General features: G+C 46.2%; 1 protein-coding gene across 1 annotated transcript in view; it reads right to left on the bottom strand.

The window, feature by feature from the left end:
- Positions 1 to 26,220, bottom strand: part of LOC142591492 (uncharacterized) — a 40,107-nt gene that overhangs the window by 6,429 nt on the left and 7,458 nt on the right. Inside the window, exons 3-5 of the mRNA XM_075703821.1 lie at positions 24,997 to 25,292; positions 20,088 to 20,325; positions 10,619 to 10,791 (exon numbers count right to left, since the gene is read on the bottom strand). Coding sequence (XP_075559936.1) covers positions 10,619 to 10,791; positions 20,088 to 20,325; positions 24,997 to 25,292 — 707 coding nt within the window. The remainder of the gene's footprint in view (positions 1 to 10,618; positions 10,792 to 20,087; positions 20,326 to 24,996; positions 25,293 to 26,220) is intronic.

A 26,220-nucleotide genomic window follows, 5' to 3' on the forward strand; every position in this document is an offset into this window, starting at 1 on the left:
TTAGGTAGTTTGTTATTCATGCGATTAATATTTCAGGGAGCTCAAGATGTCTAAGTTTTAGTACTAATTTGTCATGTGGAAATGTATGACAGGCTTTGCTAAAATCAAGAAATACAGCATCAATTTGACCATTTTGATCGAGGCATGAGGCGAGTGCATGAATTACGGTGACAAGCTGTGTAACTGTTGAATAGCCCTTTCTAAATCCGTGTTGAAAATGAGACAGTATTGAATGTTTATCTAGAAATTCGTTAATCTGATTGGCAACAACATGTTCAATTAGTTTGCAACATGAGGATGTCAATGATATTGGCCGGTAATTTTCTAACAATGAACAGTCGCCCTTCTTGAATACGGGTACAACTCTGGCTACCCTACAGTCATCCAGTAAATTTCCAGCAAGCGACGAAGCATGAAATATAAGAAGAAGGAACCTTGCAATAGGTTCAGCATAACGTTTCAAAAAAGAAATGTTCGGAAGGTTGTCACGATCGCAAGAAGATTTAGTTTTTAAGTTAACTAGCATCGAAACTAAGCCAGGGTATGAAATAAAATTAGCTTCGGATGGGTATTATTACCTGCACAGACTCAACCTTACTGCCACGAATCCATGTGCGTGCGGTGCGGAGTGCGAGGGGAAGCACCACTATTTCCCCTCCTGGCCGCGTACCGCGCACAACGTGGCTGAGCTGTGCGCCCCCTCCTGCATTCACACTGTGACAACCTCGGAATATCCAATTTTTCTTCAGAACAAAAGGCAGCGAGTGTTGCTGTTCGGGCTAGTTCACGCCATAATAACATCTGTGCCGTTAAACCCTGAAAAGTCCGTTTTTCCGGACGCATACTCACTCCCTTTGTCCTCCCATGGCCGTTTTTCTGTCTCCCGTTGCCCCTTGCAGCTTTATTCATATTATTCATATTATTTTTGCAAGTCTGTTAGTCGCCACCTGCGCTCAAAGCCTGTCGTGGCGGGGTGTACCCCGTGCCTCATGGCGTTGTTAACTGCATGCTTCATCTCCATTACCTTCCCTTCCCTTTTCCTTCTCTTCCCTGCTCTCGTTCTTACTTGCCCTCACCAATTACGATTACTATCGCCTTGCGATCTTCAAAGATACCTAACCACACTGTGCATGCACTCTGCCGTTGCACTTGGTGCTCGCGCTCTATGCGCTTCGAGGCCTGCTGACCGTAACTTGCGTTTTCGGCCGGTTCACTCCACTCTGATGCCTAGAAACTGTCGTCGGAACAATAAAGAAGCCAGCGCGGGCTGTGTTCCCTTCATTTTGTGGAGCTGGCTGCTCCTCATCTTGACTATATGGAAATAAATATGCAGAATCAACATGAATGCTAATCACTGCCGAATGATATCGTTACACTTAATCTTCAGTAGCGGAAAACTGGGTCATTCAGCGTTGCCGTTATGTCCTGTTCTACTTGTTCTCCCACCATTTCGTCTTAAATCATTGGCTTTAGCTCCGGTCCTTTTTTTTTTACTTATATTGCCTTACGTTACCTAAGTTCTTTTGGATCGTCGGTAACGACGACCCCTTTTCTTTTATCTTTGATTGGCCTTCTGCGCCCGTTATACCTTTATGATGGTGCGGGCTTACACCCCCACAATTCTTTTCCCCTTTCTTTTTGTATCGGGCGAGAAAACAAAGCACTATGCTAAGATGCTGTCGCTGCTTGCCTCTCGTATTTGTTAGACGTACTGAAGGTATTACTAACAACTGTAAACGTTGCCGAGTCACCATTACCTTCGTGAGTGGTACAATTAAAGCACAACACAACTACGAAACAGCCAAGACATTCACCTAAATGGCGCGACCGCAAACAGCAGCGTTAGCGTATATCCTCCGACGTCGTCAGTGGGATCATTACGGGCGCTACAAGTCGGATTTCGCCTATCGGAAAGAACCAACCAAACGCAACCACAGCACTCTTTTTGGACTATACCCGAACAAGACGACTACTCCGAAACTGACTCCATCACACCACACCACTCGCTACACCTGCGCGAAGCTCCCGCTCCTGGCGACGCTCAACGGTGACAGCCAGTTGAAGCTACGAGCCCCAGTGTCTCTTTAATAATGGACCCCACTTACAAGCGGGGGCGCCCTCGACTAACCCCGCGACATGATAAAAATTGCTCCTGCGAAAACGTTATACATATTGTCATGCGACCCCTATCACCGACAACACTTCGCAATGTGTTTCCGCGCAAAAAAGTAACACGTCTAGGCTTGACTTCAGGCCATGTCATATGAAACGGGCGAATGAACAAAAAGACTAAGGCTCCGGCGCCGTGTCCACGCGGCTACAGCAAACAAGGGCAATCCATTTCGTCCAGCCTACTTCACAGCTAACCGAAAATGAAAATAGCGTACGTACGTAAGAGCACTAGCACCGTTTACGTACGGCGCATGCGCAGTCTCAAACACGCAACGCTATCGGAAACTTCATGCGTTTGCTACTAAAACTTTCTCCTATATCTCGTTTTGATGAATATGAGCCCGAACGAGGCCTTAAGCAAAAAAAAAAAAAGAAAGAGAAAGAAAAAAGACTATTTTTGAATGAGTCTGAGTGACTTGTGAAAATTTTTTCCCACCTATGGGCAATTTTCAAATCAGAACCATCGATAAAATTGTGCCGATGCCGACAACATGATAAATTTCTCCAACTGGCGCGCACCATATTTCGAACGGCTGTATATCAAGCAGAACAAGAAAAAGGGCCAGCAAACGCGCGGCCGCCGTGTTATTGGCACCACAAGGGCACAACGCTGGATTTGCGCTGCATCCCCTTGGTCACCGGACTTCCGCCTGAGTACTGCACTGGCCGTTACTTCAGGCGCAGTTTTTTCGTGCAATTTTAACCTACCTTCAAACTCGAATGTAGTAGAAAGCTACAAAGGAACTCCATATCAATTTCTCTGAAACAAAGCTCCACACTACCAACTCAAGTAAGTCATGGCCAGGCAGCCAAAGCCTATCACCTCGCTCGAGCGGGTTACTCACGCACCAGTAGCCGTACAGGCACACTTTGTTCCCCGGGCAACATTTTGCCTGCAGTAACCGCAACATCAAATGTAAGTGCGCCCGTCGACACGCTGCGATAGAAAAGAATAACTTTGTGCTAGCCCTCTTTTCAGACTTATACAATGCAGTTGATATGGTCGACCTTGCTTTGTTACTGGAAAAATCAGAGTTCTAGGATTTCGAGGTCAATTTAATAAGTTTTTTTGTTAATTATTTGAATAATAGGCTCTAGAGTGTTAAAATCCATGGCATATAGGGTAATCGCAGGTCAATTAAATTTGGTATACCACAAGGAAGTGCACTTGACCTTTTACTTTTTAACGTGTATGTGTCAGTTTTCTGGTTATGAGATATGCTGGAATTGACATCTAGACTAATACGCGGACGATACAGCGCTAGTACTTGAGGCTAGTAACTGTGATATAGGAACGGAAAACTTCCAGGCTGATATCAACCACGTCGTTTACTGGTCCTCACAGAATTCAATTACCAAAAACCTCAACAAACAAAACACGTATGTTTTAGGAATCCGTATAGAGCGAGTTCCAAACGTTTCCAAAACCATTATTCTTGCACTAATCGAATTGTTACCCTTGTAGATACGCTTATCTGCCAGTGGCACTAGTTATTAAGAACCTTGGTATTTTCTGGGATCAGCACTTGACGTGGAATCATCCCGTTATTCAGCTTGTTAGAGAGACAAGAGCCATGGCTGCCATGATGTACCATTTTAGAGGGAAATCGCCGCTTTATCTTAGGTGTTTATAAATCATTGGTAGAACCCCTTATTACCTATGGAATCACGCTATAAGGTAACTGCTCGGATTATACGGCTCAAGCTTTAAATTCTGCCATAAGCAGAACAGTTAACACTTTAACTTACGGCGCCTATTCGCAATAGGCCACAATAGAAGATAAACTAAGCGTGCTGGGAGTGTTGCCCACCCGTGAACGTTTTAGCTTCACGATAATTACACGCCATCACTACAAGACCACAGTGAATAAGGAGGTCACACTGCGCAAGCGAGTGCGCTATGTCAAACCGCGTGGTTTTACACACTACGGTAAGTGCACGAGAAGCTTCTATGTACCAGCTGTATTTGACAAGCTTGATGATGGCTTCTACTGTATTAACGGTAAAAAAGAATGTTAATAAGTATTCGAAACTTATGTGCGTCAACTGTAGTTTTTACATAAATCACCTGAACGTTTTCCTGAAATGATAAAATTTATGTTTTCTTCTCATTGTACATAAAACTCTGTCAGTATGCTCTGTATGTATCTCTGTTTCATTGCGCTATCTACAGTGCAGGAAGTTTTTTTTCGTTCTTTTAGTTTAAATATTCATATCTTATTTTCGGCGTATAAACTTGAACTGTATGCGCTAACACCGCCAGCTGCATGATCTGCCAAAGAAGAACATTGTGCTTAGGTGGATCAGCATAACTGAGTATGTATATACGCGAAGGAACAAAATTGTATCGTAAACCACGGCCCAACTTTGAGATATGGGCGAACCGGCCGTATCTCGAAGTTGAATTCCAGTCAACATCGTGAAGCTTGAGAGTCGAAGCCACTATCTTTGGTGTTAAGGTGAACTTAATTAGGGTACAGTTGATGATGGCACCAGAGTCCACGACCTTTGGCGGGAGTCGCGCCTGCGGCCTTTCGTGTTATTAGGGCGAATTAGGGCACAGTAAATTAATCTACAGTAAATTAAGGCACTCGAACCCACGACTTTTGGTGGGAGAAAACAAGTAATTCGAAATTCATTCGAATGAAACTCAAGTAATTTAGTGAATGTCTCGTGAGCGGGCAGGCTTTCGCCTTCATCCTCTTTAGCGTAAGCTAAAGTGCCTATGCCAACTTTTTTCATGTTCTTAATACTCGTTTTGCACGGGCAAACTTCAGTGCACTTTGAGCGAGCGCACTGCGTCGCTAGTGTCGTTCACAGGCTGCCACACTGGAACGCTTAGTGACACTTGCTGCAGAGCGCACTAGCCAGCGGGTGTGTTCAGCGGCGAAGGGTGTATGCAGCCTCCTTTGCAATGAGTAAAAAGTAAGTAAAGTAACATTGGAAGCAGAAAATAACATTGTTGCCAAATTCGTAACATTACAAGGTAATAGAATCTTTACAATAAAAACAGGAACAGCGAAGCACAGGACAAGCGAGTAAAGAGCACAGGACAGAGCGCTGTCCTGTGCACACTGCTAATAGTATCTGCCACACTGCAAGAAAAACAACTGCAAAAAACTACTCTCGTTCTGCGGCTGTTTACGACCCACGCCGGGTAATGGCCGCGCAGTCGCCAGGCGGAACACATCGCTTGGACTGGTACTGCCGTTGCTTGTTTGTGCAAAATGGACACGTCTTGAGCGTCCATAACTTGATTGTAAGGGCTGTTACTAACGATAACAAACTGTCTTCGGGCGCGCAATCTTAAGTTAACCGATATATGTTTAGCCTTCTGCCTCCCGATCGCTATCGCTACCAATTTGAAAGAACACGTTCTTGGGTAGCAGCGCACCGGCTAAAATGGCACTGAGCGCGCCATAGAGTTAGTAGAACAACTCTAGAGGAAAAGCTGGGCCGGAAAAGTGGGAACCTCTAGGGCGCCGCCCTGTTGCTACTGGTCAATGTGGCCAGCGCAATTACTATTGAAAGAGCTGAAAGCAAGTACAGGTCACCTTATGCTTTCTCATCTAAAAACGCATACCTGATGGCTTTATGAAGGTGGTACGTTAATATTAAGTTTACAAAAAGCGATCGCTAAGTCCGCGACTTATGTAAATCACGATGTACGCATTCTTGCAATAAAGTATGACGCGAATTTCGGTTTCGAATCTGTTTTTTGGATGCGCAGTAGTTTCGTACAGTTTAGGTTTGACATGCGATCGCGCGTCGACATCGGACGCTATGGCACACACACTCGTGCCTTGTGTGCCACCGAAGCCCCGAAGTGCTCTGGCATATACCTTCACATGTAAGTAAACAAATGTATCTCCTTGTTGAGAATATCACGCGAGTAGGCAGCTCTTGTGGTGCATCACAATCGTTTGAGAAGCGTCACAGTAGAGCATTTTTCTACATGCGGAGCGGTGTTTTTATTTGCAGGTTTCCCTTCAGTAGGAAATTGCTGGACAGGCGGACCAGCGCACCGGAATTGTACTGGCGAAGCCGCAAGCAACTCAAAGAATCTGTTTAATTGTTGCACTTTGAACAATCATGCTTCTACAAAGGCCACAGCAGACAAACAGCCTGATGCCGAGTATTTCTGTGCCACGAAGTAATCAAGAGGCAAGTGCATAATGCGGACGAAATCGAGTGCATCGAGACTTAGAACGGCAGAAAGCTCAGCTACTTGGTAAGGATTCATTATGCAAAACAGAGGTGAGGCGTGCAGACAGGACACAAGAGTAGAGAAGTGGGCGGCGCTCGTGTTGTTTGCTTGTAAATACTCTACTCTTGCGTCCTGTCTGCACGCCTCACCTCCGTTTTGCATAACGAGTGCATCAACCCACATATTAATAGCGTAGGCGTTTTATTAACTGTGCAATATTTTCAACACTTCCTTGCATGCCATTTCATATGGAATATCTTTTCTGGTCACAAATTTGTGCAGCGAATCTATTTGCATGATTGACTCCGGGCCTGCGGGAACGTTCACTTGCACTTGATGCTGAGTCTTTTACATGTATCCATAAACTGAAGATATGCACATCAGATCCCTGCGAGCATTTTCAAAATTCAATTATTTTAGACAACAGGCACATATGCAATACTGACATAATCCCGAGTACCACTAAGCAGCTGGGATACATTTTTGTTGACCATACTCGCAGGTAAAATAAGTAGATTATGTGGACAGCTCCAGCTCATTCTCCTTAAATCAGTGTGTACAAGGGGTATGCAAAGATAATTTTTTTCTCGCGCACCGATTATTTTGCTGTATAAGCAAGAGAACCCACCACGTTAGTGTAACGTATCTTGCACATCACACTAATATGTGCTTTAATTTACCAAGTGAGATGAGTTACTTTTATGGCTCATTCAGTCATATCACACTGCAAGCTGCATTCATCAATCTTCAATTGGATTTTGCAAATGTTTAATGAAACATGTTTCCCTTTTATGCAGATATGCAATGGCAAGCCCTTCCGTGTGTTCCAAAGGTAAAATTTAAGCTCTAAATTAAAGAAGATATTTTTAGTCAGAAACAAGCAAAAATGGTGAATGCAGAGTATCGAAGCCCAAGGTACAGAAATTATGAGAAGTGTCGAATGATTTTAAGGAAAGAGTCATATTTGAAAATGCAAGACTCTTTAGTGGAGGTCAAGTAAGTCAATATAGGTAGAATACTCTGCAAAATTATGCGAGTGAGGGGATGTCAAACAATGGGTCAGGAAATGCGTTGTTTTTCTGCAAAACAAAAGCTGATTGCCATTACATAAGACATTTTAGCATCATGAGACTGGTGCTTGATAAATTCAGAAATAAACCAAAAAACAAGACAAGCAAAAATAAAAAAACTATTTAATGATGCTCTCTCCACAGTGGGATAAATAAAAACAAACACATCACATCTAATGTGGACATATCAGACGTCTTGTGAAACACTAAAGGAAAAATTCAGTTTCGAGCTATGGAACTTGCCGCATAGTTGGGGGCCCTGCACTAATAGTGATAGTTACCACTGCATTTAGAAATTGAAAGCATTCGTGCAGACAAGGATGATTCTTTATATTTTTGGCTACCACTTCAAATGCCTCCACCAAGTGTTACAATGCTGCACGCAGCCATACTAAGGATCTCGCAGCAACACCTGCAGGTAAAAAGCAGAAGCAGTCGAAGTCCTGGTGTGTACTGGACACTATGTTTGAAAATTTTTGGGCAAGAAGAGTGCAAGAAGCAGACATAACTACCTTGATTTCAATAATTTCCCATTTGAATGGCCTTTTCTTTTTGCTTAGACAATGCCTACGCCTAGTCACAGCAGCTCCCTCATACAGACTCCGCAAGCCAAGAGGCCGTGGAGGCAAATGCAGGTAAGAGGCAAGAAGCAATAGCACTGGTATCGACATTCATCTAATTTCTTTCTTTTTCTTTCGTTTAGGCAGCCAGCACACCTCGAACAGCCACTTTGACTGCGGGTGTGTCACCCTAGTCGCCAAGGAAACATTTGAGGGAAAGCGGCAGGCAACGTGAACAGCCACTTCTCCATGTAAACGATACCCTTTCTCTTGGATGACTCCTTCACCACGCCAGCACACTTGTGCACAAAGATGCCGTGGAGGCACGTGCAGGTCAGAGGCAAGAAGCAGTGGCACTGGTGTCGACATTCACCCAATTTCTTTTTCTTACACTGAGGCAGCCAGCACACCTCGAACAGCCACCTTGACTGCGGGTGTGTTAGTAGATTCCTGTTGTACATATGCTCATAATAAACTTCAGTAAACTTGAACTTGATAATAAACTTGAAGGCAAATGGGACATTGATGCATTGTATTTTTGAACATTTATTGTACACATACAATATATGTTACACTTTGCAGTGCTACAGAGCGTATTTTGAAGCTTCCCCCTATATTTTGCACCTTTAATTACGTATGTGTTGTGTGGCCCTCAATGCAGTTCATGTTGTAGCAGCTGCTTTGTCTGTGTATCGCACATTGGCTTAAGCTCGTGATATCCACATACTTCTCTCACATATACAAAATAAAGTTCTATGTAGTCCTCAGTGTTACAACAAAAAATGAAAGTAAACAATCCAATCGTGGAATTGTGTTTAACACAGTGATTCCTATGACAGTTACTGACAAGTTGACAACTTGAACTGGTCAATTGGTCCATAGCCTCCTCTATTTTTCAAAAATAAAGGAGGCTATGGATCCGTCATGGCAAGGAATTGTATGTATACATAAAAAGAGGGGGGTATGTGTGTGTGTGTTTGTAGTAGGGGGTATAGGATTAGGGCGGTACGAAAAAATGTACCAACACCGTCCTCTAGACCCATTGCGTTAAGGTACCGTAACAAAGCGTATTGTGCATAAAGTTCACACAACCAACTCTGATATTACTGCACACGCCAGGCGACGCGAGCTACATTTGTCATGACGCATTCCGCGACTGCACCGGATGCCCTCCATATTATTCTCTTTAATCGTGCACACTGCACCGAGGCAAAAGAAAAATGATGGGCGCAGGTGCCGTTAAGGTATCTCGACCTTGCGAGGCTCTGCTGCGCCTGCCAGGGGAGCTGTCTGTGCGAACACTTCCTGGCACACACCTGCCTCGGCGGCCCCAACCTACGTACCGTTCTGCTTCGAGCTTTGATCCCCCCACTGTCCCTTGGGTGCCCTGGAGTTCCTGCGCCGCCTGCTTTATTATAATCTCAGGTGCTCTCCTGAGACTTCCGTTTGTAGGTTACATGTGCCCTACCCCAACTGGATCAGTGCTTATAATAATAAAAAAGCCCGATCTATCGTCGCGACGATAAATCGCGAAAGCGGCTTTTGCAACATACCGCGCCCGTGCGAAGAGAATTACGGAACGCCAACGAGGAATCTGACCACAGCTTCGAGCTCGTAACCTCGTCGAGTGACACTCCTGCAACAGGCGTGACCGCTGAAAACCGCATACCACCGGAAACTTCAACAGGATCATCCCTCGGTTGCATAACTGCCACCTGTACGGCCAACATGGACCACACCCGCACCGTCCCGCAACATAGAATAAAGAACCAACTTATAAAGCCCAAACACACGGCTGCACGCACACATCACGACAGTACAAGCGAGACGCCATGCTGCTACGCTGCTACTGTTGCCGGATTAAAACTGACTACTGTCACCAAGTCTAGCAAGCGTCTCAGGAGCTGGCAACCTCGGCGCGTAGCAACATGGCGGCGCTCTTGCGGTTCCCGATTTCAATGCATGGGCCCTATGGGTAGCTTGTCCTCTAGAGTCAGTATAGTAACTCTATGGAGCGCGCTGAAGTGCACTTTAGTTTGCCCGTGTGAGAGGAGCATAATAAAATGCGAAACAAAGAACTACGACGAGACCAAATGCGGCAAGAAAATGTTCTGTCCTTGTCGCAATTCGCCTTGGTTGGTGTCTTTACACATCGGAATAACGAGTCGGTATCTGCAACATTGCCTCTGAAATCTTGGGCCTAGCACGTTCCTCTACATTGGGTGTCTCGGAGGCTCACATATACTGTTTTAAACTCGCGCAGCACTCGCGAGATGTCACCACAATATTGCATACCGTATGGCCGAGAAAATAAGATGTTCAAATATCACCTCACCGCCCGTCCCTGGAATATCTATGACGTGTCTTCGGGCCGTCATAGAATATCGGAAAGAATTCATGATCCGAGTGAATAAATGTGACACTGGCAAGCGCTAGAGTGTAGTTAAGTATAGGTTAAGTTGATGCAAGCGGCATAGTATTGGGCACATGATTGGAGTCGCGTTCATTTCTTTTAATGGATATTGGTTGCAATACACGAAGTAGACGGTAATCCAATATTGAAATGAGAAGTACGCATGGTCCACAAAAAAAAGTTTGAGACCGGATACCTGAAGTAGAACTTGTTGCCGGTATGTTGCCTAAGGAAGGTCAAGCGGAACCATATGTCCACCGCCCAGTTGAGCGATAGATCCAGCAGCACTTGGAGGCCCTTGGACGTAGGAACAGAACCTGTCGGTTCGGGCCACGACAAGCCCCGTTCTCGCATGAATTCTATCAGGGCCTGCGAAGAGCGTACATTCGTGAAAGAGTATTGGCTTTTTTGAAACGTTGCGGCAGGATGTCGATGAGATGATATGTTATCCTTGAGAAGGCGGAACGTTCGCCGAGGGAACCATGCAACACAGGAGGTTTAAACGTTGTGCGAAAATTGTATTCATTCAGTGAGTTTCGGTATGTCGCAGCGGGCATCTAGCAAAAAAAAAACGAAAAAGAAAACTGCAACGCTGAATGTATCATCGCTGCTTCTGTGTTGCTGTTGGGAGCAAGACGACCACTTTATTCCAAGAATATCTATGCTTCATCGATTATGAAGTACTTAGATTTAGGTGCACGTTAAAGAACCCCAGGTGGTCTAAATTTCCGGAGTCCTCCACTACGGCGTGCCTCATAATCAGAAAGTGGTTTTGGCACGTAAAACCCCATATATTATTATTATTATTATTATTATTATTATTCGATTATGAAATAATTGTAAGAACGTAATGAGTGCTATCCAGAAACCATACATGCAGTTACGAGTATGTCGCCGAGAAAGGTAGACACGTAGATAAAAATAGCACCTTCAATGGCCAGAAAACGGCCACGTATATATAGTGCCAAGAACTTCTCGTGTAGTGAAGGTGGGCTTACGCTGAATCCTGCCAAATTACAAGAAATAAACAGCGAGTTTGGGAATCTACAAGGAAGCTTATCAAATGGGAAAAGCAGCCTCTACATGTTATTGAAAAAAATACATACCTTTATCAGACAGCGAGCTGTGTGCCACAGTCCAAGATTTTTACATAAGCAACGCTGTGCAGTAGTTTGAGTGTGAATATTTATTTCACCGCACATAGATATAAATTATTACGCCCTGCCATTCGACAAGCAGAAGGAGGTTGTCGGAAAGAGTTTGGGCCTCCTTGTATTGGTAGTGTTGCAAGACAACCGCCATCAGTACACAAGACAAGTGCGCGCATTACCGACGCAAATGCAAGCGTGTAACATTTACCACCATGAGGACGCTAGTTCCAAGCTAACAACAGGGCAAAGTACTCTAGTCATCAAAGGAAAGAATAATTTTATGATGGTGACATTTAGAGCAGGCAGTCGGTCAACTACTGATGACGCACCTTGTAAACCAGTTAAGTGTAAAAAAGAAAGGATTGAAGAAGCGAATGCCGGCTAGTTGGGACAAACGAGGACGACTCTCTATCGCTCTAGACATAAAACTTTAAACGCTCCACAAGCACAGAATGGAGCGTATTTCAACTCTCATGGTCGCTCACTTGCCATAGTATTGCTCAAGTTCCATAGTTACAGCGCTGGTAACCTCCTGCAGCGGGTTATATAGCACAGCTTAATGAGGTGAAAATGATCCAAAACAAAGTGATGTGAAGTAGTCGCCAAAACGTGTTGGCAGTACCTAAAGCGTCATCACGACACTTCCTGCAATCAGCAATCGATGAAATTTAGATAAGGTTTCTTTTTAGTATTGTTAAAAAAAGGTGTTTAAGCTTATTGCTTTTGAATGATTTTCAGTAGTTAGCAATAACGTTGATTATCTCGTTTATTAAGTGACAATGAAACTGCCAACTAATTTTCACATGCTAAATTTAGACCGCCATTAAATACCCGTCCATTCGTCTTTCTCTTTTATTTCTATTATCTTGACGCTGAAGGAAGTATAGACTTAGACAGCCAGTCCGAGACACATTTATACAGCCTGTTGGAGGATGTTGATGTCTGGCATGCCTGCGCAGCACCAGTAATGGCGGAATTAATTTTTGGGACAGCGCCCTTTGGAACTGCAACATAAGATATACCGCGCCAGTCAAAGATCCAAATTAGGGATACAAATATGCCGCTATAAAAGAATGTCCGAAGATAGAAGAGGATCGTGAGGGTTAAATGGAAAGAAAAAAACAACGGTAAGTTATCTGATATCGGACACAACGTCAGCCTAGAAAGGAGTAAGGGATGTGCGCACGGAATACGTAGAATAGGAGGCAGGGACACTGAATATCCCTAGAAGTCAACCTGATTCATTCCTTCGTGGCTTTATGCACCGTCACACCTTTGTGTCGCATTACCGTGGCGTTTCTTCTAAGACTAATAACACCGATAATGTAACAAACGCAGATGGTTTCTGGGAAGGAACGCATTCTCTCCTTCAGCACATCCTTCTTAGCCGGATTTGCTAATTCAAGGAACCGGACACTGCATATAAAATATATTGTGGCCAGAACAGTCGATGACATGGCGGTATCACTTTCTCATCAATTGAATAAGTCCTGAAGCAACGACAAGAACTCGAAGCAGCAGGCGAATGCCTCTAATATGCAGCTATCGCCAGGAGTCGGATTTTAGCTGTGGAAATCGCTTCAATAAACACAAAATGTTGAATCAGGTGGCAACGAACTATAAAATTTAAAGCCTGGATGTTGTTGGTTCAGCGTTGAGAGCATTATAAGATTTCCCAGCGAAAACACACTAAAGAAGGACGCAAATGGCGTTGATTGTCCAACGATAGCTTTCCTTCTGCCTTTCGTATTTTGCCCACCTTAAAAACATCAGTTGATAGACCAACGCCTTTCTGTCCGCTTGCTTCCGGCCTTAGAGTTCTTTCGCTAATTCTTATAATGTATGAAATTACTAACACTGACAGATAAGCCGGCACGGAATATTTAACCGAAAACCTTTAATACGGTGATGCATGAAAGAAAATATTTCTGTTCATAACGATGTGCCGAATTTATCACAGAAAAAGTAATACGGTAATATCTACCTCTATTGACACGCCTCACAAAACCTCGAATGGCAAGTCTACGAAAAGGTTGGTTTGAAAACCAGAGTTTATCTATAGTAAAGAAACAACACCCAGTCTGGTACGTCCAGCGCTCTTGACACGGAAAATAATAAAAAAAGTCAATGGAAACAAACGCTCATAGGTTGTTGACTCGGCGATTTACTTTTAAAAGCTCAGTGATGTCTTGCACCTCGCTGTGCGCGCCACTTCTGCCTCCTAATAAGCCGCATTGTGTACGTACCACCGGCTTTACTTCTAAGAGGTACGGGTTTCTATACGTTACTCACCCGCCATTTGCCTCAAAAGAAAGGTACGTCTACCCGTGGGAAATTGTGACAAAGTGACTGTTCAGAAGTTGCCGATTTCTCGCGCGGCCGATTTCGTGTTTCAAATCAAAAGCAAGCAGTTACCAACATAGGCTAGGTTACCTTAGGTTGTCAGACTGTGTTGCAAGACGCCAAAGTGTATCGATAGTGTTATCTGCACTGAAAGATCTGAACGTGCTGCGCTTGCATTGCAGATAACGGAAATCGAACCATGACGGACGGTGACGCACGCGCGCGCGCGCGCGCCGGATTTATAAAAAGTGGTCCACTGGAGGAATTTACAAGATTAATTGACATACGACGTATGTGTATAGGAAGAACAGGACGCCGCATGAATGATTGAGGAGGGAAACAAGTTGAAGGCATTGAAGCCCGGGTAATTCTTCATGTGAATAACTGTCACACTTTTGGAATGTGTGAATCTTAAGACGCCGCAAGGACATTTTAATTCCTGATATATCGGGAGCATGTTTATGTAAACACAAACGAGAAATTGTCTTACGATACGTCGCTATCACAGTCCAAAAGTGAAATAATGTATGTAGGCAGAACTCGCAGAACTTATAACCGAAAATGGTTTCGTCGTCGTTATGGGGCACTTGCTCATGTACCTGGATTGATGTGTTTTCTTAACTTCAAACGAATATTTCTCAGTAAGCAATTGCTCTATAAACGTTTGTAATCTGCGTGCTTCTCATTTTCGTGCAGAATAGTTCCTTCGCGATATTTATATTAGTTTCCACTATAAAATCGTAACTTTTGAATAACTCTGCATATATTTATAAAGTGTCAGATACTACATGCGTGACATACCAACAAGAAAGTATCCCGAATTTCATGTCGGTATAATATATATATATATATATATATATATATATATATATATATATATATATATATATATATATATATATATATATATATATATATATATATATATATATATAATATATATATATATATATTGTTACGGGAAGGAAGAAGCGTTCGTCTATTTACAGGTAGCTTTTAATGGCTGAGCCAACAAGCGTAGAGCATCGATCTTGCTAAAAACACTTCTTCGTCGTCTCCAAGACCACCATCAGCGTCGTCTTCTTTCCACATTACCGACTGTGACATCACCCCCGTCGGAAAAAGCACCTGATTGGTGCGGCTCATCGGTCGAAGAAAGGTAAGGTTTGAGACGGCTGACGTGGATGATGTCAGAGAGGGGTGAAGGCACCGTGGCATTCAGCGGAGACACTTCATATGTGACAGGGGTCACCTGGCGAAGGATGCGGTAAGGGCCATAGTATCGCGAGAGCAATTTCTCGGAAAGACCAACATGCCGAGCTGGATACCATACTAGCACAAGAGCGCCTGGTTCGTAGTTCACGTCGTGATGGCGCTTGTCGTAACGGTACTTCTGGCGTGTCTGGGAAGCAGACAGACGAATGCGGGCAATCTGGCGTGCTTGGGTCGCTGTGGCTATTACATCCCGAGTGTACTCTGTTGGCGAGTCGAGAGTGGTCGAGAGGAGTGTCTCGAAAGGCAAAGTCGGCTCACGGCCGAAGAGGAGAGAGAAGGGTGAATAGCCAGCTGTGTCGTGGCGCGAGGAATTGTAGGCGAACGTGACAAATGGTAGAGCAATGTCCCAGTCGCGGTGATCGGAGGAAACATACATTGCGAGCATGTCCGTTAATGTGCGGTTCAGGCGTTCGGTAAGACCGTTAGTTTGAGGATGGTAAGCGGTAGTAAGTTTATGTTTAGTCGCACATGATCGAAGTAGGTCGTCTATGACTTTGGCAAGAAAGTATCTGCCACGATCGGTGAGAAGTTGACGAGGTGCACCGTGGTGCAAGATAACGTCGTGAAGCAAGAAATCAGCGACGTCTGTAGCGCAGCTGGTCGGTAGGGCTCTAGTAATGGCATAGCGAGTTGTATAGTCCGTAGCGACGGCAATCCACCTATTTCCGTCCTCGGATATAGGGAATGGTCCAAGGAGATCAAGGCCAACGCGAAAAAAAGGGTCGGCCGGTATATCCAAAGGCTGCAGCAGTCCGGCAGGAGGCACAGCTGGTCTTTTTCGGCGTTGACACGACTCACACGCGGCAACATAGCGCCGGACGGAGCGGTTGAGACGCGGCCAGAAAAACCGTCGCCGAATTCGGTCATAGGTCCGCGTGACGCCAAGGTGTCCAGCGGTGGGAACGTCGTGCAGTTGCTGCAGTACAATCGTTTGCAGATGAGACGGAATGACGGTTAGGAGCTCGGGCCCATCGGGGTGCATGTTGCGGCGATACAGGATGCCATTTTGTAGTACGAACATGTGAAGGGATGGGTCAGACGGAGCAGAGAGCAGGCGTTCGATAATGGGGCGTAACGACTCGTCGCGTCGTTGTTCAGCGCCAATGTCTTGCAAGGCTGAGAGGGAAAGAACGCAGATCGGTGCGACATCCACTAAACCGTCCGGTACATCGACGGGATGACGAGACAGGCAGTCGGCGTCCTGATGTAGACGACCCGACTTGTAGACCACAGTGTAGGTGTATTCTTGCAGCCGTAGGGCCCAGCGACCGAGGCGGCCGGTGGGATCCTTAAGGGAGGAAAGCCAACAAAGGGCGTGGTGGTCGGTTGTAACTGTAAATGGTCGTCCATATATGTAGGGTCGGAACTTGCCCACCGCCCAAATGAGGGCGAGGCACTCGCGCTCAGTAATCGAGTAATTGCGCTCGGCGGGAGAGAGGAGGCGACTGGCGTAGGCGATAACGCGGTCGTGCCCACATTGGCGTTGAGCTAAAACTGCACCGATTCCGTAGCCACTGGCGTCAGTGCGAATTTCTGTCGGAGCGGAGGGGTCAAAATGGGCGAGAACAGGAGGTGTAGTAAGCAGCGTGATGAGCTGCGAGAAAGCAGACGCTTGTTCAGAGCCCCAATAGAAAGGAACGTCTTTCCGCAGGAGGTCAGTCAGGGGACGGGCAACATGGGCGAAATTTTCCACAAACCTGCGGAAATAAGAGCAAAGGCCCATAAAGCTGCGAACATCTTTGGCACAAGTTGGTACAGGGAAATTCTGCACAGCATGAACTTTAGCGGGGTCGGGGCGAATGCCTGACGAATCGACAAGGTGTCCGAGCATAGTTATTTGGCGGTGACCGAAGTGGCACTTGGACGAGTTGAGCTGTAAGCCAGCGGTGCGAAAAACAGAAAGAACAGATGAAAGTCTTTCAAGATGCGTCGCAAAAGTTGAAGAGAAGACGATGACGTCATCCAAGTAGCACAAACAGATGGACCATTTCAAACCACGCAAGAGCATGTCCATCATCCGTTCAAAGGTCGCCGGGGCATTGCACAAGCCAAATGGCATTACTCGGAACTGATATAGGCCGTCTGGTGTGACGAATGCGGTCTTTTCACGGTCCATGTCATCCACGGCAATTTGCCAATATCCAGAGCGAAGGTCTATAGATGAAAAATAAGTGGCACCGTGGAGACAATCCAGAGCATCGTCAATGCGGGGAAGTGGATACACATCTTTCTTGGTGATCGTGTTTAGATGACGATAGTCAACGCAGAATCGCCAGCTGTTATCCTTCTTTTTGACGAGAACAACAGGGGACGCCCACGGACTGGAAGAGTGTTCAATAATCCCTTTGGCAAGCATCTTGTCAACCTCGCTCTGGATAACTTGTCGTTCAGAGGGCGACACCCGGTATGGGCGTCTGCGAACAGGTGCTGCATCGCCGGTATTTATCCGATGCGTCACGACCGTAGTTTGACGCAAAGGGCGATCGTTCAGATCGAAAATGTCGGAGTAGGACTGGAGGAGGCCACGGAGCTGTGCGGCTTGTTGGGTGGAGAGGTCCGGTGCAATCATCTTTGTAAAGTCATCGGTCGGGGCTGATGCAGAAGGCGCAGAATGAGCAGTGGTCGAAGACGGCGCAACAGATAGAGCAGAAATGTGGCACTCGTGCGTTGGTGACAACGTGGCAAGAGACATGCCTCGAGGAACTACTTGCGGGCACTGTCCGAAATTTAGGATCGGAAGACATGTCTGATAGTCCGCAACAGAAACGATGGTGTGTGGGAAGGAGACATTGTGAGAGAGCAGGACTGACGTCGCGGGAGTGAGGACATAGTCTCCATCAGGTACAGGTGGGCTGGCTAAAACAGGGATGAAGGTTGCTGCAAGAGATGGCAGGCGTATAAAATCCGCGGAACAAAGCTGAGCTGGAGCTTGAGCAGGAAGGTCAATGGGAACAGGTAGGGGTAAGTCAAGTTGTACGACACCGGCGGAACAGTCAATCAGAGCAGAATGGGCGGACAAAAAGTCGAGTCCGAGGATCACATTGTGAGGGCAACGTTCAAGCACACTAAACAAAACGGACGTGTGGCGACCGGCGACACTGACACGAGCAGTACACATTCCAAGCACAGCCGGAGTTCCACCATCGGCGACCTGGAGCAGTCGAGTCGGAGCAGGGGTAAGTACCTTTTTCAAGCGCGTTCGAAGCTCCGCACTCATGATGGAAATTTGGGCTCCAGTGTCAATGAGTGCTGTAACGGGCAAACCATCCACGTCCACGTCCAGAAGGTTCCGATTAGTAGGCAGGGTCAGCAGAGGAATTTCAGGCCGGTGTTCTAGAGCAGCGTCACCTCCAGGAGCTGCCCCAGTTAGTTTCCCGTCGGAGAGCGGCGACGGTAAGCTGGGGATGGAGAGCGACGCAGCTGGGGCGAACGGGAGCGGCGACTATGTGGTGATGGCGATCGGCTGGTCGCGGTGGCTGGAGCGTTGTCAGGTGCGTCTTCAACTTCGGTGGAGAGTGATGGCGGGCGAGGATTCAGTGGGGAGCGGCGGTAGGCGGGAAAGCTTGGTCGTGAGTGGGCTGGCCAGGAACTTCGACAGTGGCGAGAGATGTGGCCCACACGTCCACAGTAAAAACAGATGGGTCTATCGTCATGGGTGCGCCATTCGGCCGGGTTGCGATAGCTCGGATACGGACCGTATTGGCTCCGGTGAACAGGGGCAGAGGCAGCAGACGAAGCAAAGTCAGGACGGCTGGCGGAGCAGATGGATGGAAGACCTACATTCGCAAGTTCTTGGCGAATGACCGACTGAATGAGTGACACAAGCGGCCGGGAATCGTCAAAGCACTGCGTCACAGGCGTGGCAGGAGACGCTGCTTCGATTTCTCGCCGAACGATACGGACGACGTTCTCGGAGGAGGTGGGCTCACGCGGTGGACAAATGTCTTCGCACGTCGACGAAGCTGCGGTATTAGGTAGGCGCATAAACTGTTGAACTATGCGGCGACTCTTCGCGTCTTCAAAGCGGCGACATTCGTTAATGATCTCATTCACCGTTGTGATGTTCTTATAAACAAGCAGGTTAAACGCGTCGTCCGCGATGCCCTTTAAGACGTGGCTGACCTTGTCTGCCTCTGCCATATTGTTATCTACTTTGCGGCAAAGAGCGAGGACGTCCTGGATATAGGCCACGTACGATTCAGTGGACGTCTGTACACGGGTCCCAAGGTCCCTCTTTGTAGCACGTTGGCGGCCGACGGGTTTGCCGAACAAATCCCTAAGCTTCTGTTTGCACTGGTCCCAACTCGTAATCTCTTCTTCATGTGTTTCAAACCAGACCCGTGCTGTTTTCTTGAGGTAGAATATTACATTAGCCAGCATAAGCGTGTTATCCCACCTGTTGTATGCGCTGACCCGTTCATAATTCTGTAACCAGTCATCGACGTCAATGTTGTCAATCCCGGAAAACATGCCAGGGTCGCGAGGCTGGGCCAGGATGACTGTCGGGGGCGACGACGGGGCCGCGGTTGAACTTTCTCCTTCGGAAGACATGGCGGCCAGGTTACGTCCGCTGCGGAGCTCCGTCTTGCTCGATTACCCCGCACGTCCACCAATGATGTTACGGGAAGGAAGAAGCGTTCGTCTATTTACAGGTAGCTTTTAATGGCTGAGCCAACAAGCGTAGAGCATCGATCTTGCTAAAAACACTTCTTCGTCGTCTCCAAGACCACCATCAGCGTCGTCTTCTTTCCACATTACCGACTGTGACAATATATATATATATATATATATATATATATATATATATATATATATATATATATATATATATATATATATATATATATATAGAGAGAGAGAGAGAGAGAGAGAGAGAGAAATGCATGTTGTACGAACCTGCCTTCCCAGTCGCCGTTCACGGAGGGAGCCTTGCCAGAGACAGGCTCGCAACATGGCGGTCGCCTTGCGCGACGCGGCGAAGCGCGGCGGCTGGTTGGGTCCCCTTGTGAGCATGAGGTTCGCGTCCACCACGTGCCAGTGGCGCTTCAGTCGCGTCTGGAAGCTGCGTAGCGCTGGCGGACGCTCGCGGCGGCCACAGGCGAACCCTTCGAAGTCGTCGCACGGTTGCACCGACCTTGTGGCAGACGGCACAGGGTTAAAGAGAAACTCTGAAGACGAAGACCACGATGCAGAGAATGTGATCGTATATGCGGGCTCGTAATCGCGAAGAGGAAAGAAACGCAACGCCCGGTGGCCACAAGCTGCGAGAAGCGCGGTGAACGTTACAGCCAGGAGCTGAAGCCCGAAACACGACACGTGTGAGCCATCGGCAGAGAGTGAGTGTCGTTTCTGGCTCTGCATTTTGTTCAGTAGGCACATGGTCATTGCTATGTAGAATAGCAGCCAACACAAGACAAGCCGATTGGTGTTCGCAGAAGAATGCGGCGATCTACGAGTAGCAGTGGTGAACCTCTATCAAGCAAAAGTGAGCCAAGGGTTAGGGGGGGGGGTAGCTTCTTTCTTAAAAGGTCATGTCCATGACTGCATGTATCTAAGTGTGCATTCGCGCACTCTGAAGCTGTTACCAAGATTCGGTGCATCTCCTTTATTCATACGCCCGTGTAACGGCGGCAGATTCTGCTAGTTGAACTGGCACCGACGATTACAAACACTGACTGACCGGTCAGGCGATGCGTAACGCGAATGAGAAGCTTGTACTGATTGGTGGTAGGTATGTGCAGTGCGAAAACCGACACGTGTTTCCCATCTAAAAAAACCAATTATCGATTTGTGTGAAGCTGAATCGGACGTTTCACACTTGTGTCGGACTTGTGCCATCGCGTTACAATGGCATAAGCATTGTATGCTTGTATTCGTGTTACATTTGCGTAGACATAAGACAGTTCTCTTTCTCTCTCTCTCTCTGTCTCTCTCTCTTTCTATATATATATATATATATATATATATATATATATATATATATATATATATATATATATATATATATATATAGTTTTCTTTAAAATTCAGCACGCAGCACCCGACGTACCAAAGGAAGGAAAGAGACGACGAACCTCTTGCCACTGTACTCTGACGAAGGCTGGTTCACCAGCCGAAAACGTTAAGTAAAAGAAGTCTTCCAAAAAGTTCGTGGTCTCTTTCCTGCATATGGCACGCATGCCACATATCCCATATTCTCCTATGATCCCATATTCTCGTATAAAGCGTATGAAACGTGTTCTCATATGACCATACGACACTAATGATATGTGGTATACGTCTCATGCGAGATTTTTCGGCACGGCTATGTACCACCACAGTGAGGATGTGTGGTATTTATTGGCGCAAGGGCCAGCCACGCCAAAAGAGCACCAAAAAACACCAAAATAACAAATGGCAGATTATGTGGAAACACTGCGCTTCGGCGTTTTATTTATTTCGCTGTTTTATAATTTCAGCATAACCTCAATATCCCTATTTTCAAAATGGATTGCAATGGTCGGAATATGGGTAAATATAGGTAGCACCACGTGTATTCAGTTCATTAATTTTGTGAATTAAATCTAGCCGGAAATGTGCCCAAGCGCAATGTGAGCAAGAAAGACTGTGGCTTCTCACCTTCTGGTTGCTCACTGGCTGTTGTGCTTCGACGTTTTGCATGCATGCACAGGTGCCTTCTTAATTTGGATTTCACTCCGAACACCGTTATCAGAATGGCTGAAATATTTCTCACTTTCGAATTGAACGCCTGTTGTGACACACCGCGAACACCAAACCTCCAACCAAGTGTCGTTGAAGTTGCTTTACAAAGAAGAATGGACGCAACCGGCCGCTACGACGACAAACATAGGCTTCTCTACAGAAGATGAAACTCGAACTGGCGTTCTTCGTCAGCGGTCTTGGCTCGTGCAGCTTTCATAAAGTGGCACTAGTCTTCGTGCCCAGGGATCCCGATGGTGAGATTCCCGAACCAGCAGGCACTTACGGGGCTGAGAACCTCTGATACACCTCCTTCATTCGAATTCCAGGCCTGAAAACTACTGCATGTCATACTCCGTTCGATTCAACCGGTTCCGGTTGACGCCATTTCACAGCAGCTGCACTGGTGAGGTCACGGTAAATGTGTCCTCCCTATACTAGCCCGTGGTACGTTATGTCTATGAGGCTACAGCTCACGCCATGAATGTCGCGCCATTTGTACGTGCTTTGCACCCATCGCAGAGCTGACGAAGTATCGCAGCGGTGTCACCAGAAAGGGGCATTCACTTTCAAGTCACGTTGGCCAATCAAAAAGGCGAAGGCAAATTTTTTGGCCACCCCTTTTTCCGAAGCAGCAGACTCTTGTGTTAATGTTTCGGCGAGTGGGAACATGAAACCGTGAGCTGCAGCAGTTGAATGTACTGCATCAAGTCTTCAGTCAGTCAGTCGAAGCCTCATCAGATGAAAAAAGCAGCCCCTCCTCTTTACAACGCAGGGCACCGATATCAGCGATTCCCAAACTGTTGTCACTATCCCGGCAACCTTAACACAGAAGGAAAACAGCTTGGTAGATGTGTTGAAGTAAGCAACCGCAGCCCTTTATCTAGGGCTTGCCATTAACTATAATAGCAATGACCTTAAGTCAACTGCAGAATATTCCACATCAACTTATCAGTCGTGGAAGACACTGCTTATCTTTGATAAAAAAAGCTCTTCCACCTCAATACGCTGAACCGCTACGACGAACCGATGCCTCGTCAAGCATCGTCGTTCGTTCTTTCTGAAGACCCATAGACCGTAACTCCGCTTCCAAGTATTCAACAGTGGAGAGTATGAGCGCGGTTAGGCGTCATTGACGATGTTGGTAGCCAAAAAAAGCAAACGTGGTCACAACGTTTACACAACGTAAAGTCGCTCTTTCGTCACAACCTGTCCTGAAGGCGCACCCCACCAAGCCTCCTATGCCAGCCGACAGCCTTTGGCACGCGAAAAGGCGCAGGTGCCGGTTCAACTCATACATTTGGTGCACCTTGAACACAGGAATGTCTTCGCCAACATCGGTGACATGTATATAAACCGATGTGATGACGCGAAATGATATGTAAATATTGCAAAAAATTATCATTGCGCCTCCTTCCAATTTTAGAATCCTAAATATACGAGTCTTTAGAATCTAATCTGTAAGATCTAAATTTCACTTTGACACGCTTAGCGAGAGTGTGTCGGACGCTTCCCTGTAAGGGCCCTAAACATGGTTTCGATGATATCAGCGAACCCAGGAGCACAAATTTTCGTGCTCAAAGCATTTGGTTAAAATTGGGAAGTTTAACGCTGTTCTTTCTTTGCTCCAACAGATATTATGACAAGGAATGCGCGAAAGCAAAAATAACGCAATAGTCACAAACTAATAGGGTTTTATCGAGGTCGCCATGCTCGAGGCGACGCGTCCTGCAGAGAAGCCACGTTAGGACGTTAACTTATACTATAATTGGTGCACTGAAAACTGACTGCTCGTGACTACATGTATCTGTACAGCAGCTGCACCGCATTTATGTAGACGTTATAGAAAAAAAATATGGTACCTAAACACTAACCCTTATGCACTTTAAGAACTTTTCCAGTAGAGTAATTTGAGTAAACAAGCCTATAAACTTTATAGTTTCTGCCGCAAGACTGACATGGCGCTGCTATTTGCGAGAAATGTTGAAAACAAAATCTGTCAGAAAATGGAGAATGCACAACGAAAACATATTCTTGAGATATTGCATTGCCGCTGAAAGCTAATATCCTCTTACATCGCATCGCTTTTTGGAATGACAAAATCCATGTGTTACGGTATTTTCGCACTCGACAGTCTAACTGAAGGAGCTACGAGTAATTTAGGCCCCTACATTATTCATAACTCGTAAATTTGTTGTATAATGACCACTAATGACCAGCGTACAGTACAACACAGCCGCAATAACTTTAGAAATGATGCGCAGTAGCAATGCTTAAGGTATTCGATGAAAGACTACGCCGCCGCTGCGCCATCGCGCTCGACTCCGTTACCTTCCACACAGGCGCTCTCTCCTCCTCGCCGCGTACTCTCACCAAATGCGTGCCGCGCCGCACAATAGCCTCCAATCACCCAACGTACAACGCCAACAGGATGGAAGATTCGCGGAATGATCAGTGGTGCATAGTGAGCTTCCGTGCTTATAGCACACAGACGCCTCTCGTCATGCTGGCGCTGTCATCACTCACCGACCGACCGACCAAGAGCTTCTGCAGTGGCGACGCGACGCGCATGGCCCTGGTGGCGTCAGGAAGAGTGAATTCGGGAGATGAAAAGCCCGCATGGCGAGTATGGGATTCCTTTTTCTTTTTGGTCGCTTTCCTTTGGCACTTAGTGCTGTCATGTTCGCCAAAAATGATCGACACAATATTCCGCACGCAATCCACCTGCTTACTTAAATAATGGTTCTCGAAGGTAGTTAATGGGCTACCTAAAGGTACACTCAGAAAGACTAAGTTAGGCCGTAATAGTAGAGCACGCTTGCGCAACAGCAAAAGAACAGCCACGACTAACGAGAGAGGTAGTTCCGTACGCCACAACAGGCGCACCAACAAAAAATAGGTGGCGACGACACCGTAAAGTTCCTGGCCTAGCTTGTCGTGACATGATAGATTTCCGTAGCAAATAATCTCGTTCTGCGAGTTCCTTACGCAGAACAAGTGTCTAGATTGCCTGTTTGCAATGTGGGATTCATTCATCGCGCGAGGCTGTTTCAGTGTTACCGTTTAGTCTCCATTTAAGCACCTAGAAAAAGGCGCATCCGGGTACCTGTCCATGGCGTCCAAGAGACTGATGGCGTGCAGGTTGCAGTCATCACTGCTGCACACCGTCATTGAGAAGCGCTGCTCCTTGCGGACGGCACGGACCCCGTTCAGTATCCACGCCGCGTACAGGAACATGATCGCCAGCAGCACCACCGAGGCCGCTGCTACAGCGACAGACCAGGTGCCATCCGAAAGCCACATCAGACTCAGGTGCGGCCAAGTCTTTGTCTTTTCGGAATCTCTGGCACTGGTAGCACAGCCGGCGGCAACGACATATCCAGTAGGCGACGATGGTGAGCTCTGCGCGCGGAGTCCTGTTAGCACCGAAGTATCCTAAAGCATTCTTCGGCAAAAGTGCTCAAGTTTATTTTGGTTGCATTTTCACAAATGACTGGTGTTCGGGGAAAACATTCCCTTGGGATTTGACTCAGATGGATAAAATGAATAATCAAGAGATTGAAAACAATATATTTCGGTATCTGTTACCGCAGGCAAGAGCCTGCGGTGTGTACCGATCCTACATAGAGTTCAATAAAAATGCTTCAGTATAGGTGAACTACGAGCATTCTTAAAAAATAATGATATACATATTCAGTTTCCGGCGATAGGACACACATGTGACTAATTTGTGTACGACAAAATATAAGGCGACAAAAATGCATTTAGTAAGCAGATTTAAAACGTACTCGGGGCGGAAGGCCTATCTTTCCCAAATTTGTACTAAACATTTAACAATAGGTTCTGCTCTGCCACTCAAATCTTGCAGACGCGATCGTACACAAATGTAAGTGAACAAACGAAGTGCGAGCTTTATCTCCTTTAAGCCGTTTATAAAGCTTTCCAGAATTATGTAGCCTAGGCACAATTGCACACGTTTTCCATATCTCAACCTGGTTTACATTTATCTAATCAATCACAAATCATTTGTAATCATTACAAAGGCAAGCGGAGGATGCGGCTGGAAAGCAAATTTGCAATTCACATAGAAGTGCGCCAACCAATCACTATATAAAGTATAGACATGATTATATATATATATATATATTGCAACGCACAGTTCAGTGGTGCTACTTCAATAACTGTACGTGTTGCCCGCTTCACTGCCGCTGTCTTTCGCGGGTAGCAGTAAACAACTGGACATACGCAGGAGGCTCTTTGCGCGCGTAATTTCAAATCATCTTGGGTGAATATATATATATATATATATATATATATATATATATATATA

Source organism: Dermacentor variabilis, chromosome 8, assembly GCF_050947875.1.
Source record: "Dermacentor variabilis isolate Ectoservices chromosome 8, ASM5094787v1, whole genome shotgun sequence".
Taxonomy (NCBI): domain Eukaryota; kingdom Metazoa; phylum Arthropoda; class Arachnida; order Ixodida; family Ixodidae; genus Dermacentor; species Dermacentor variabilis.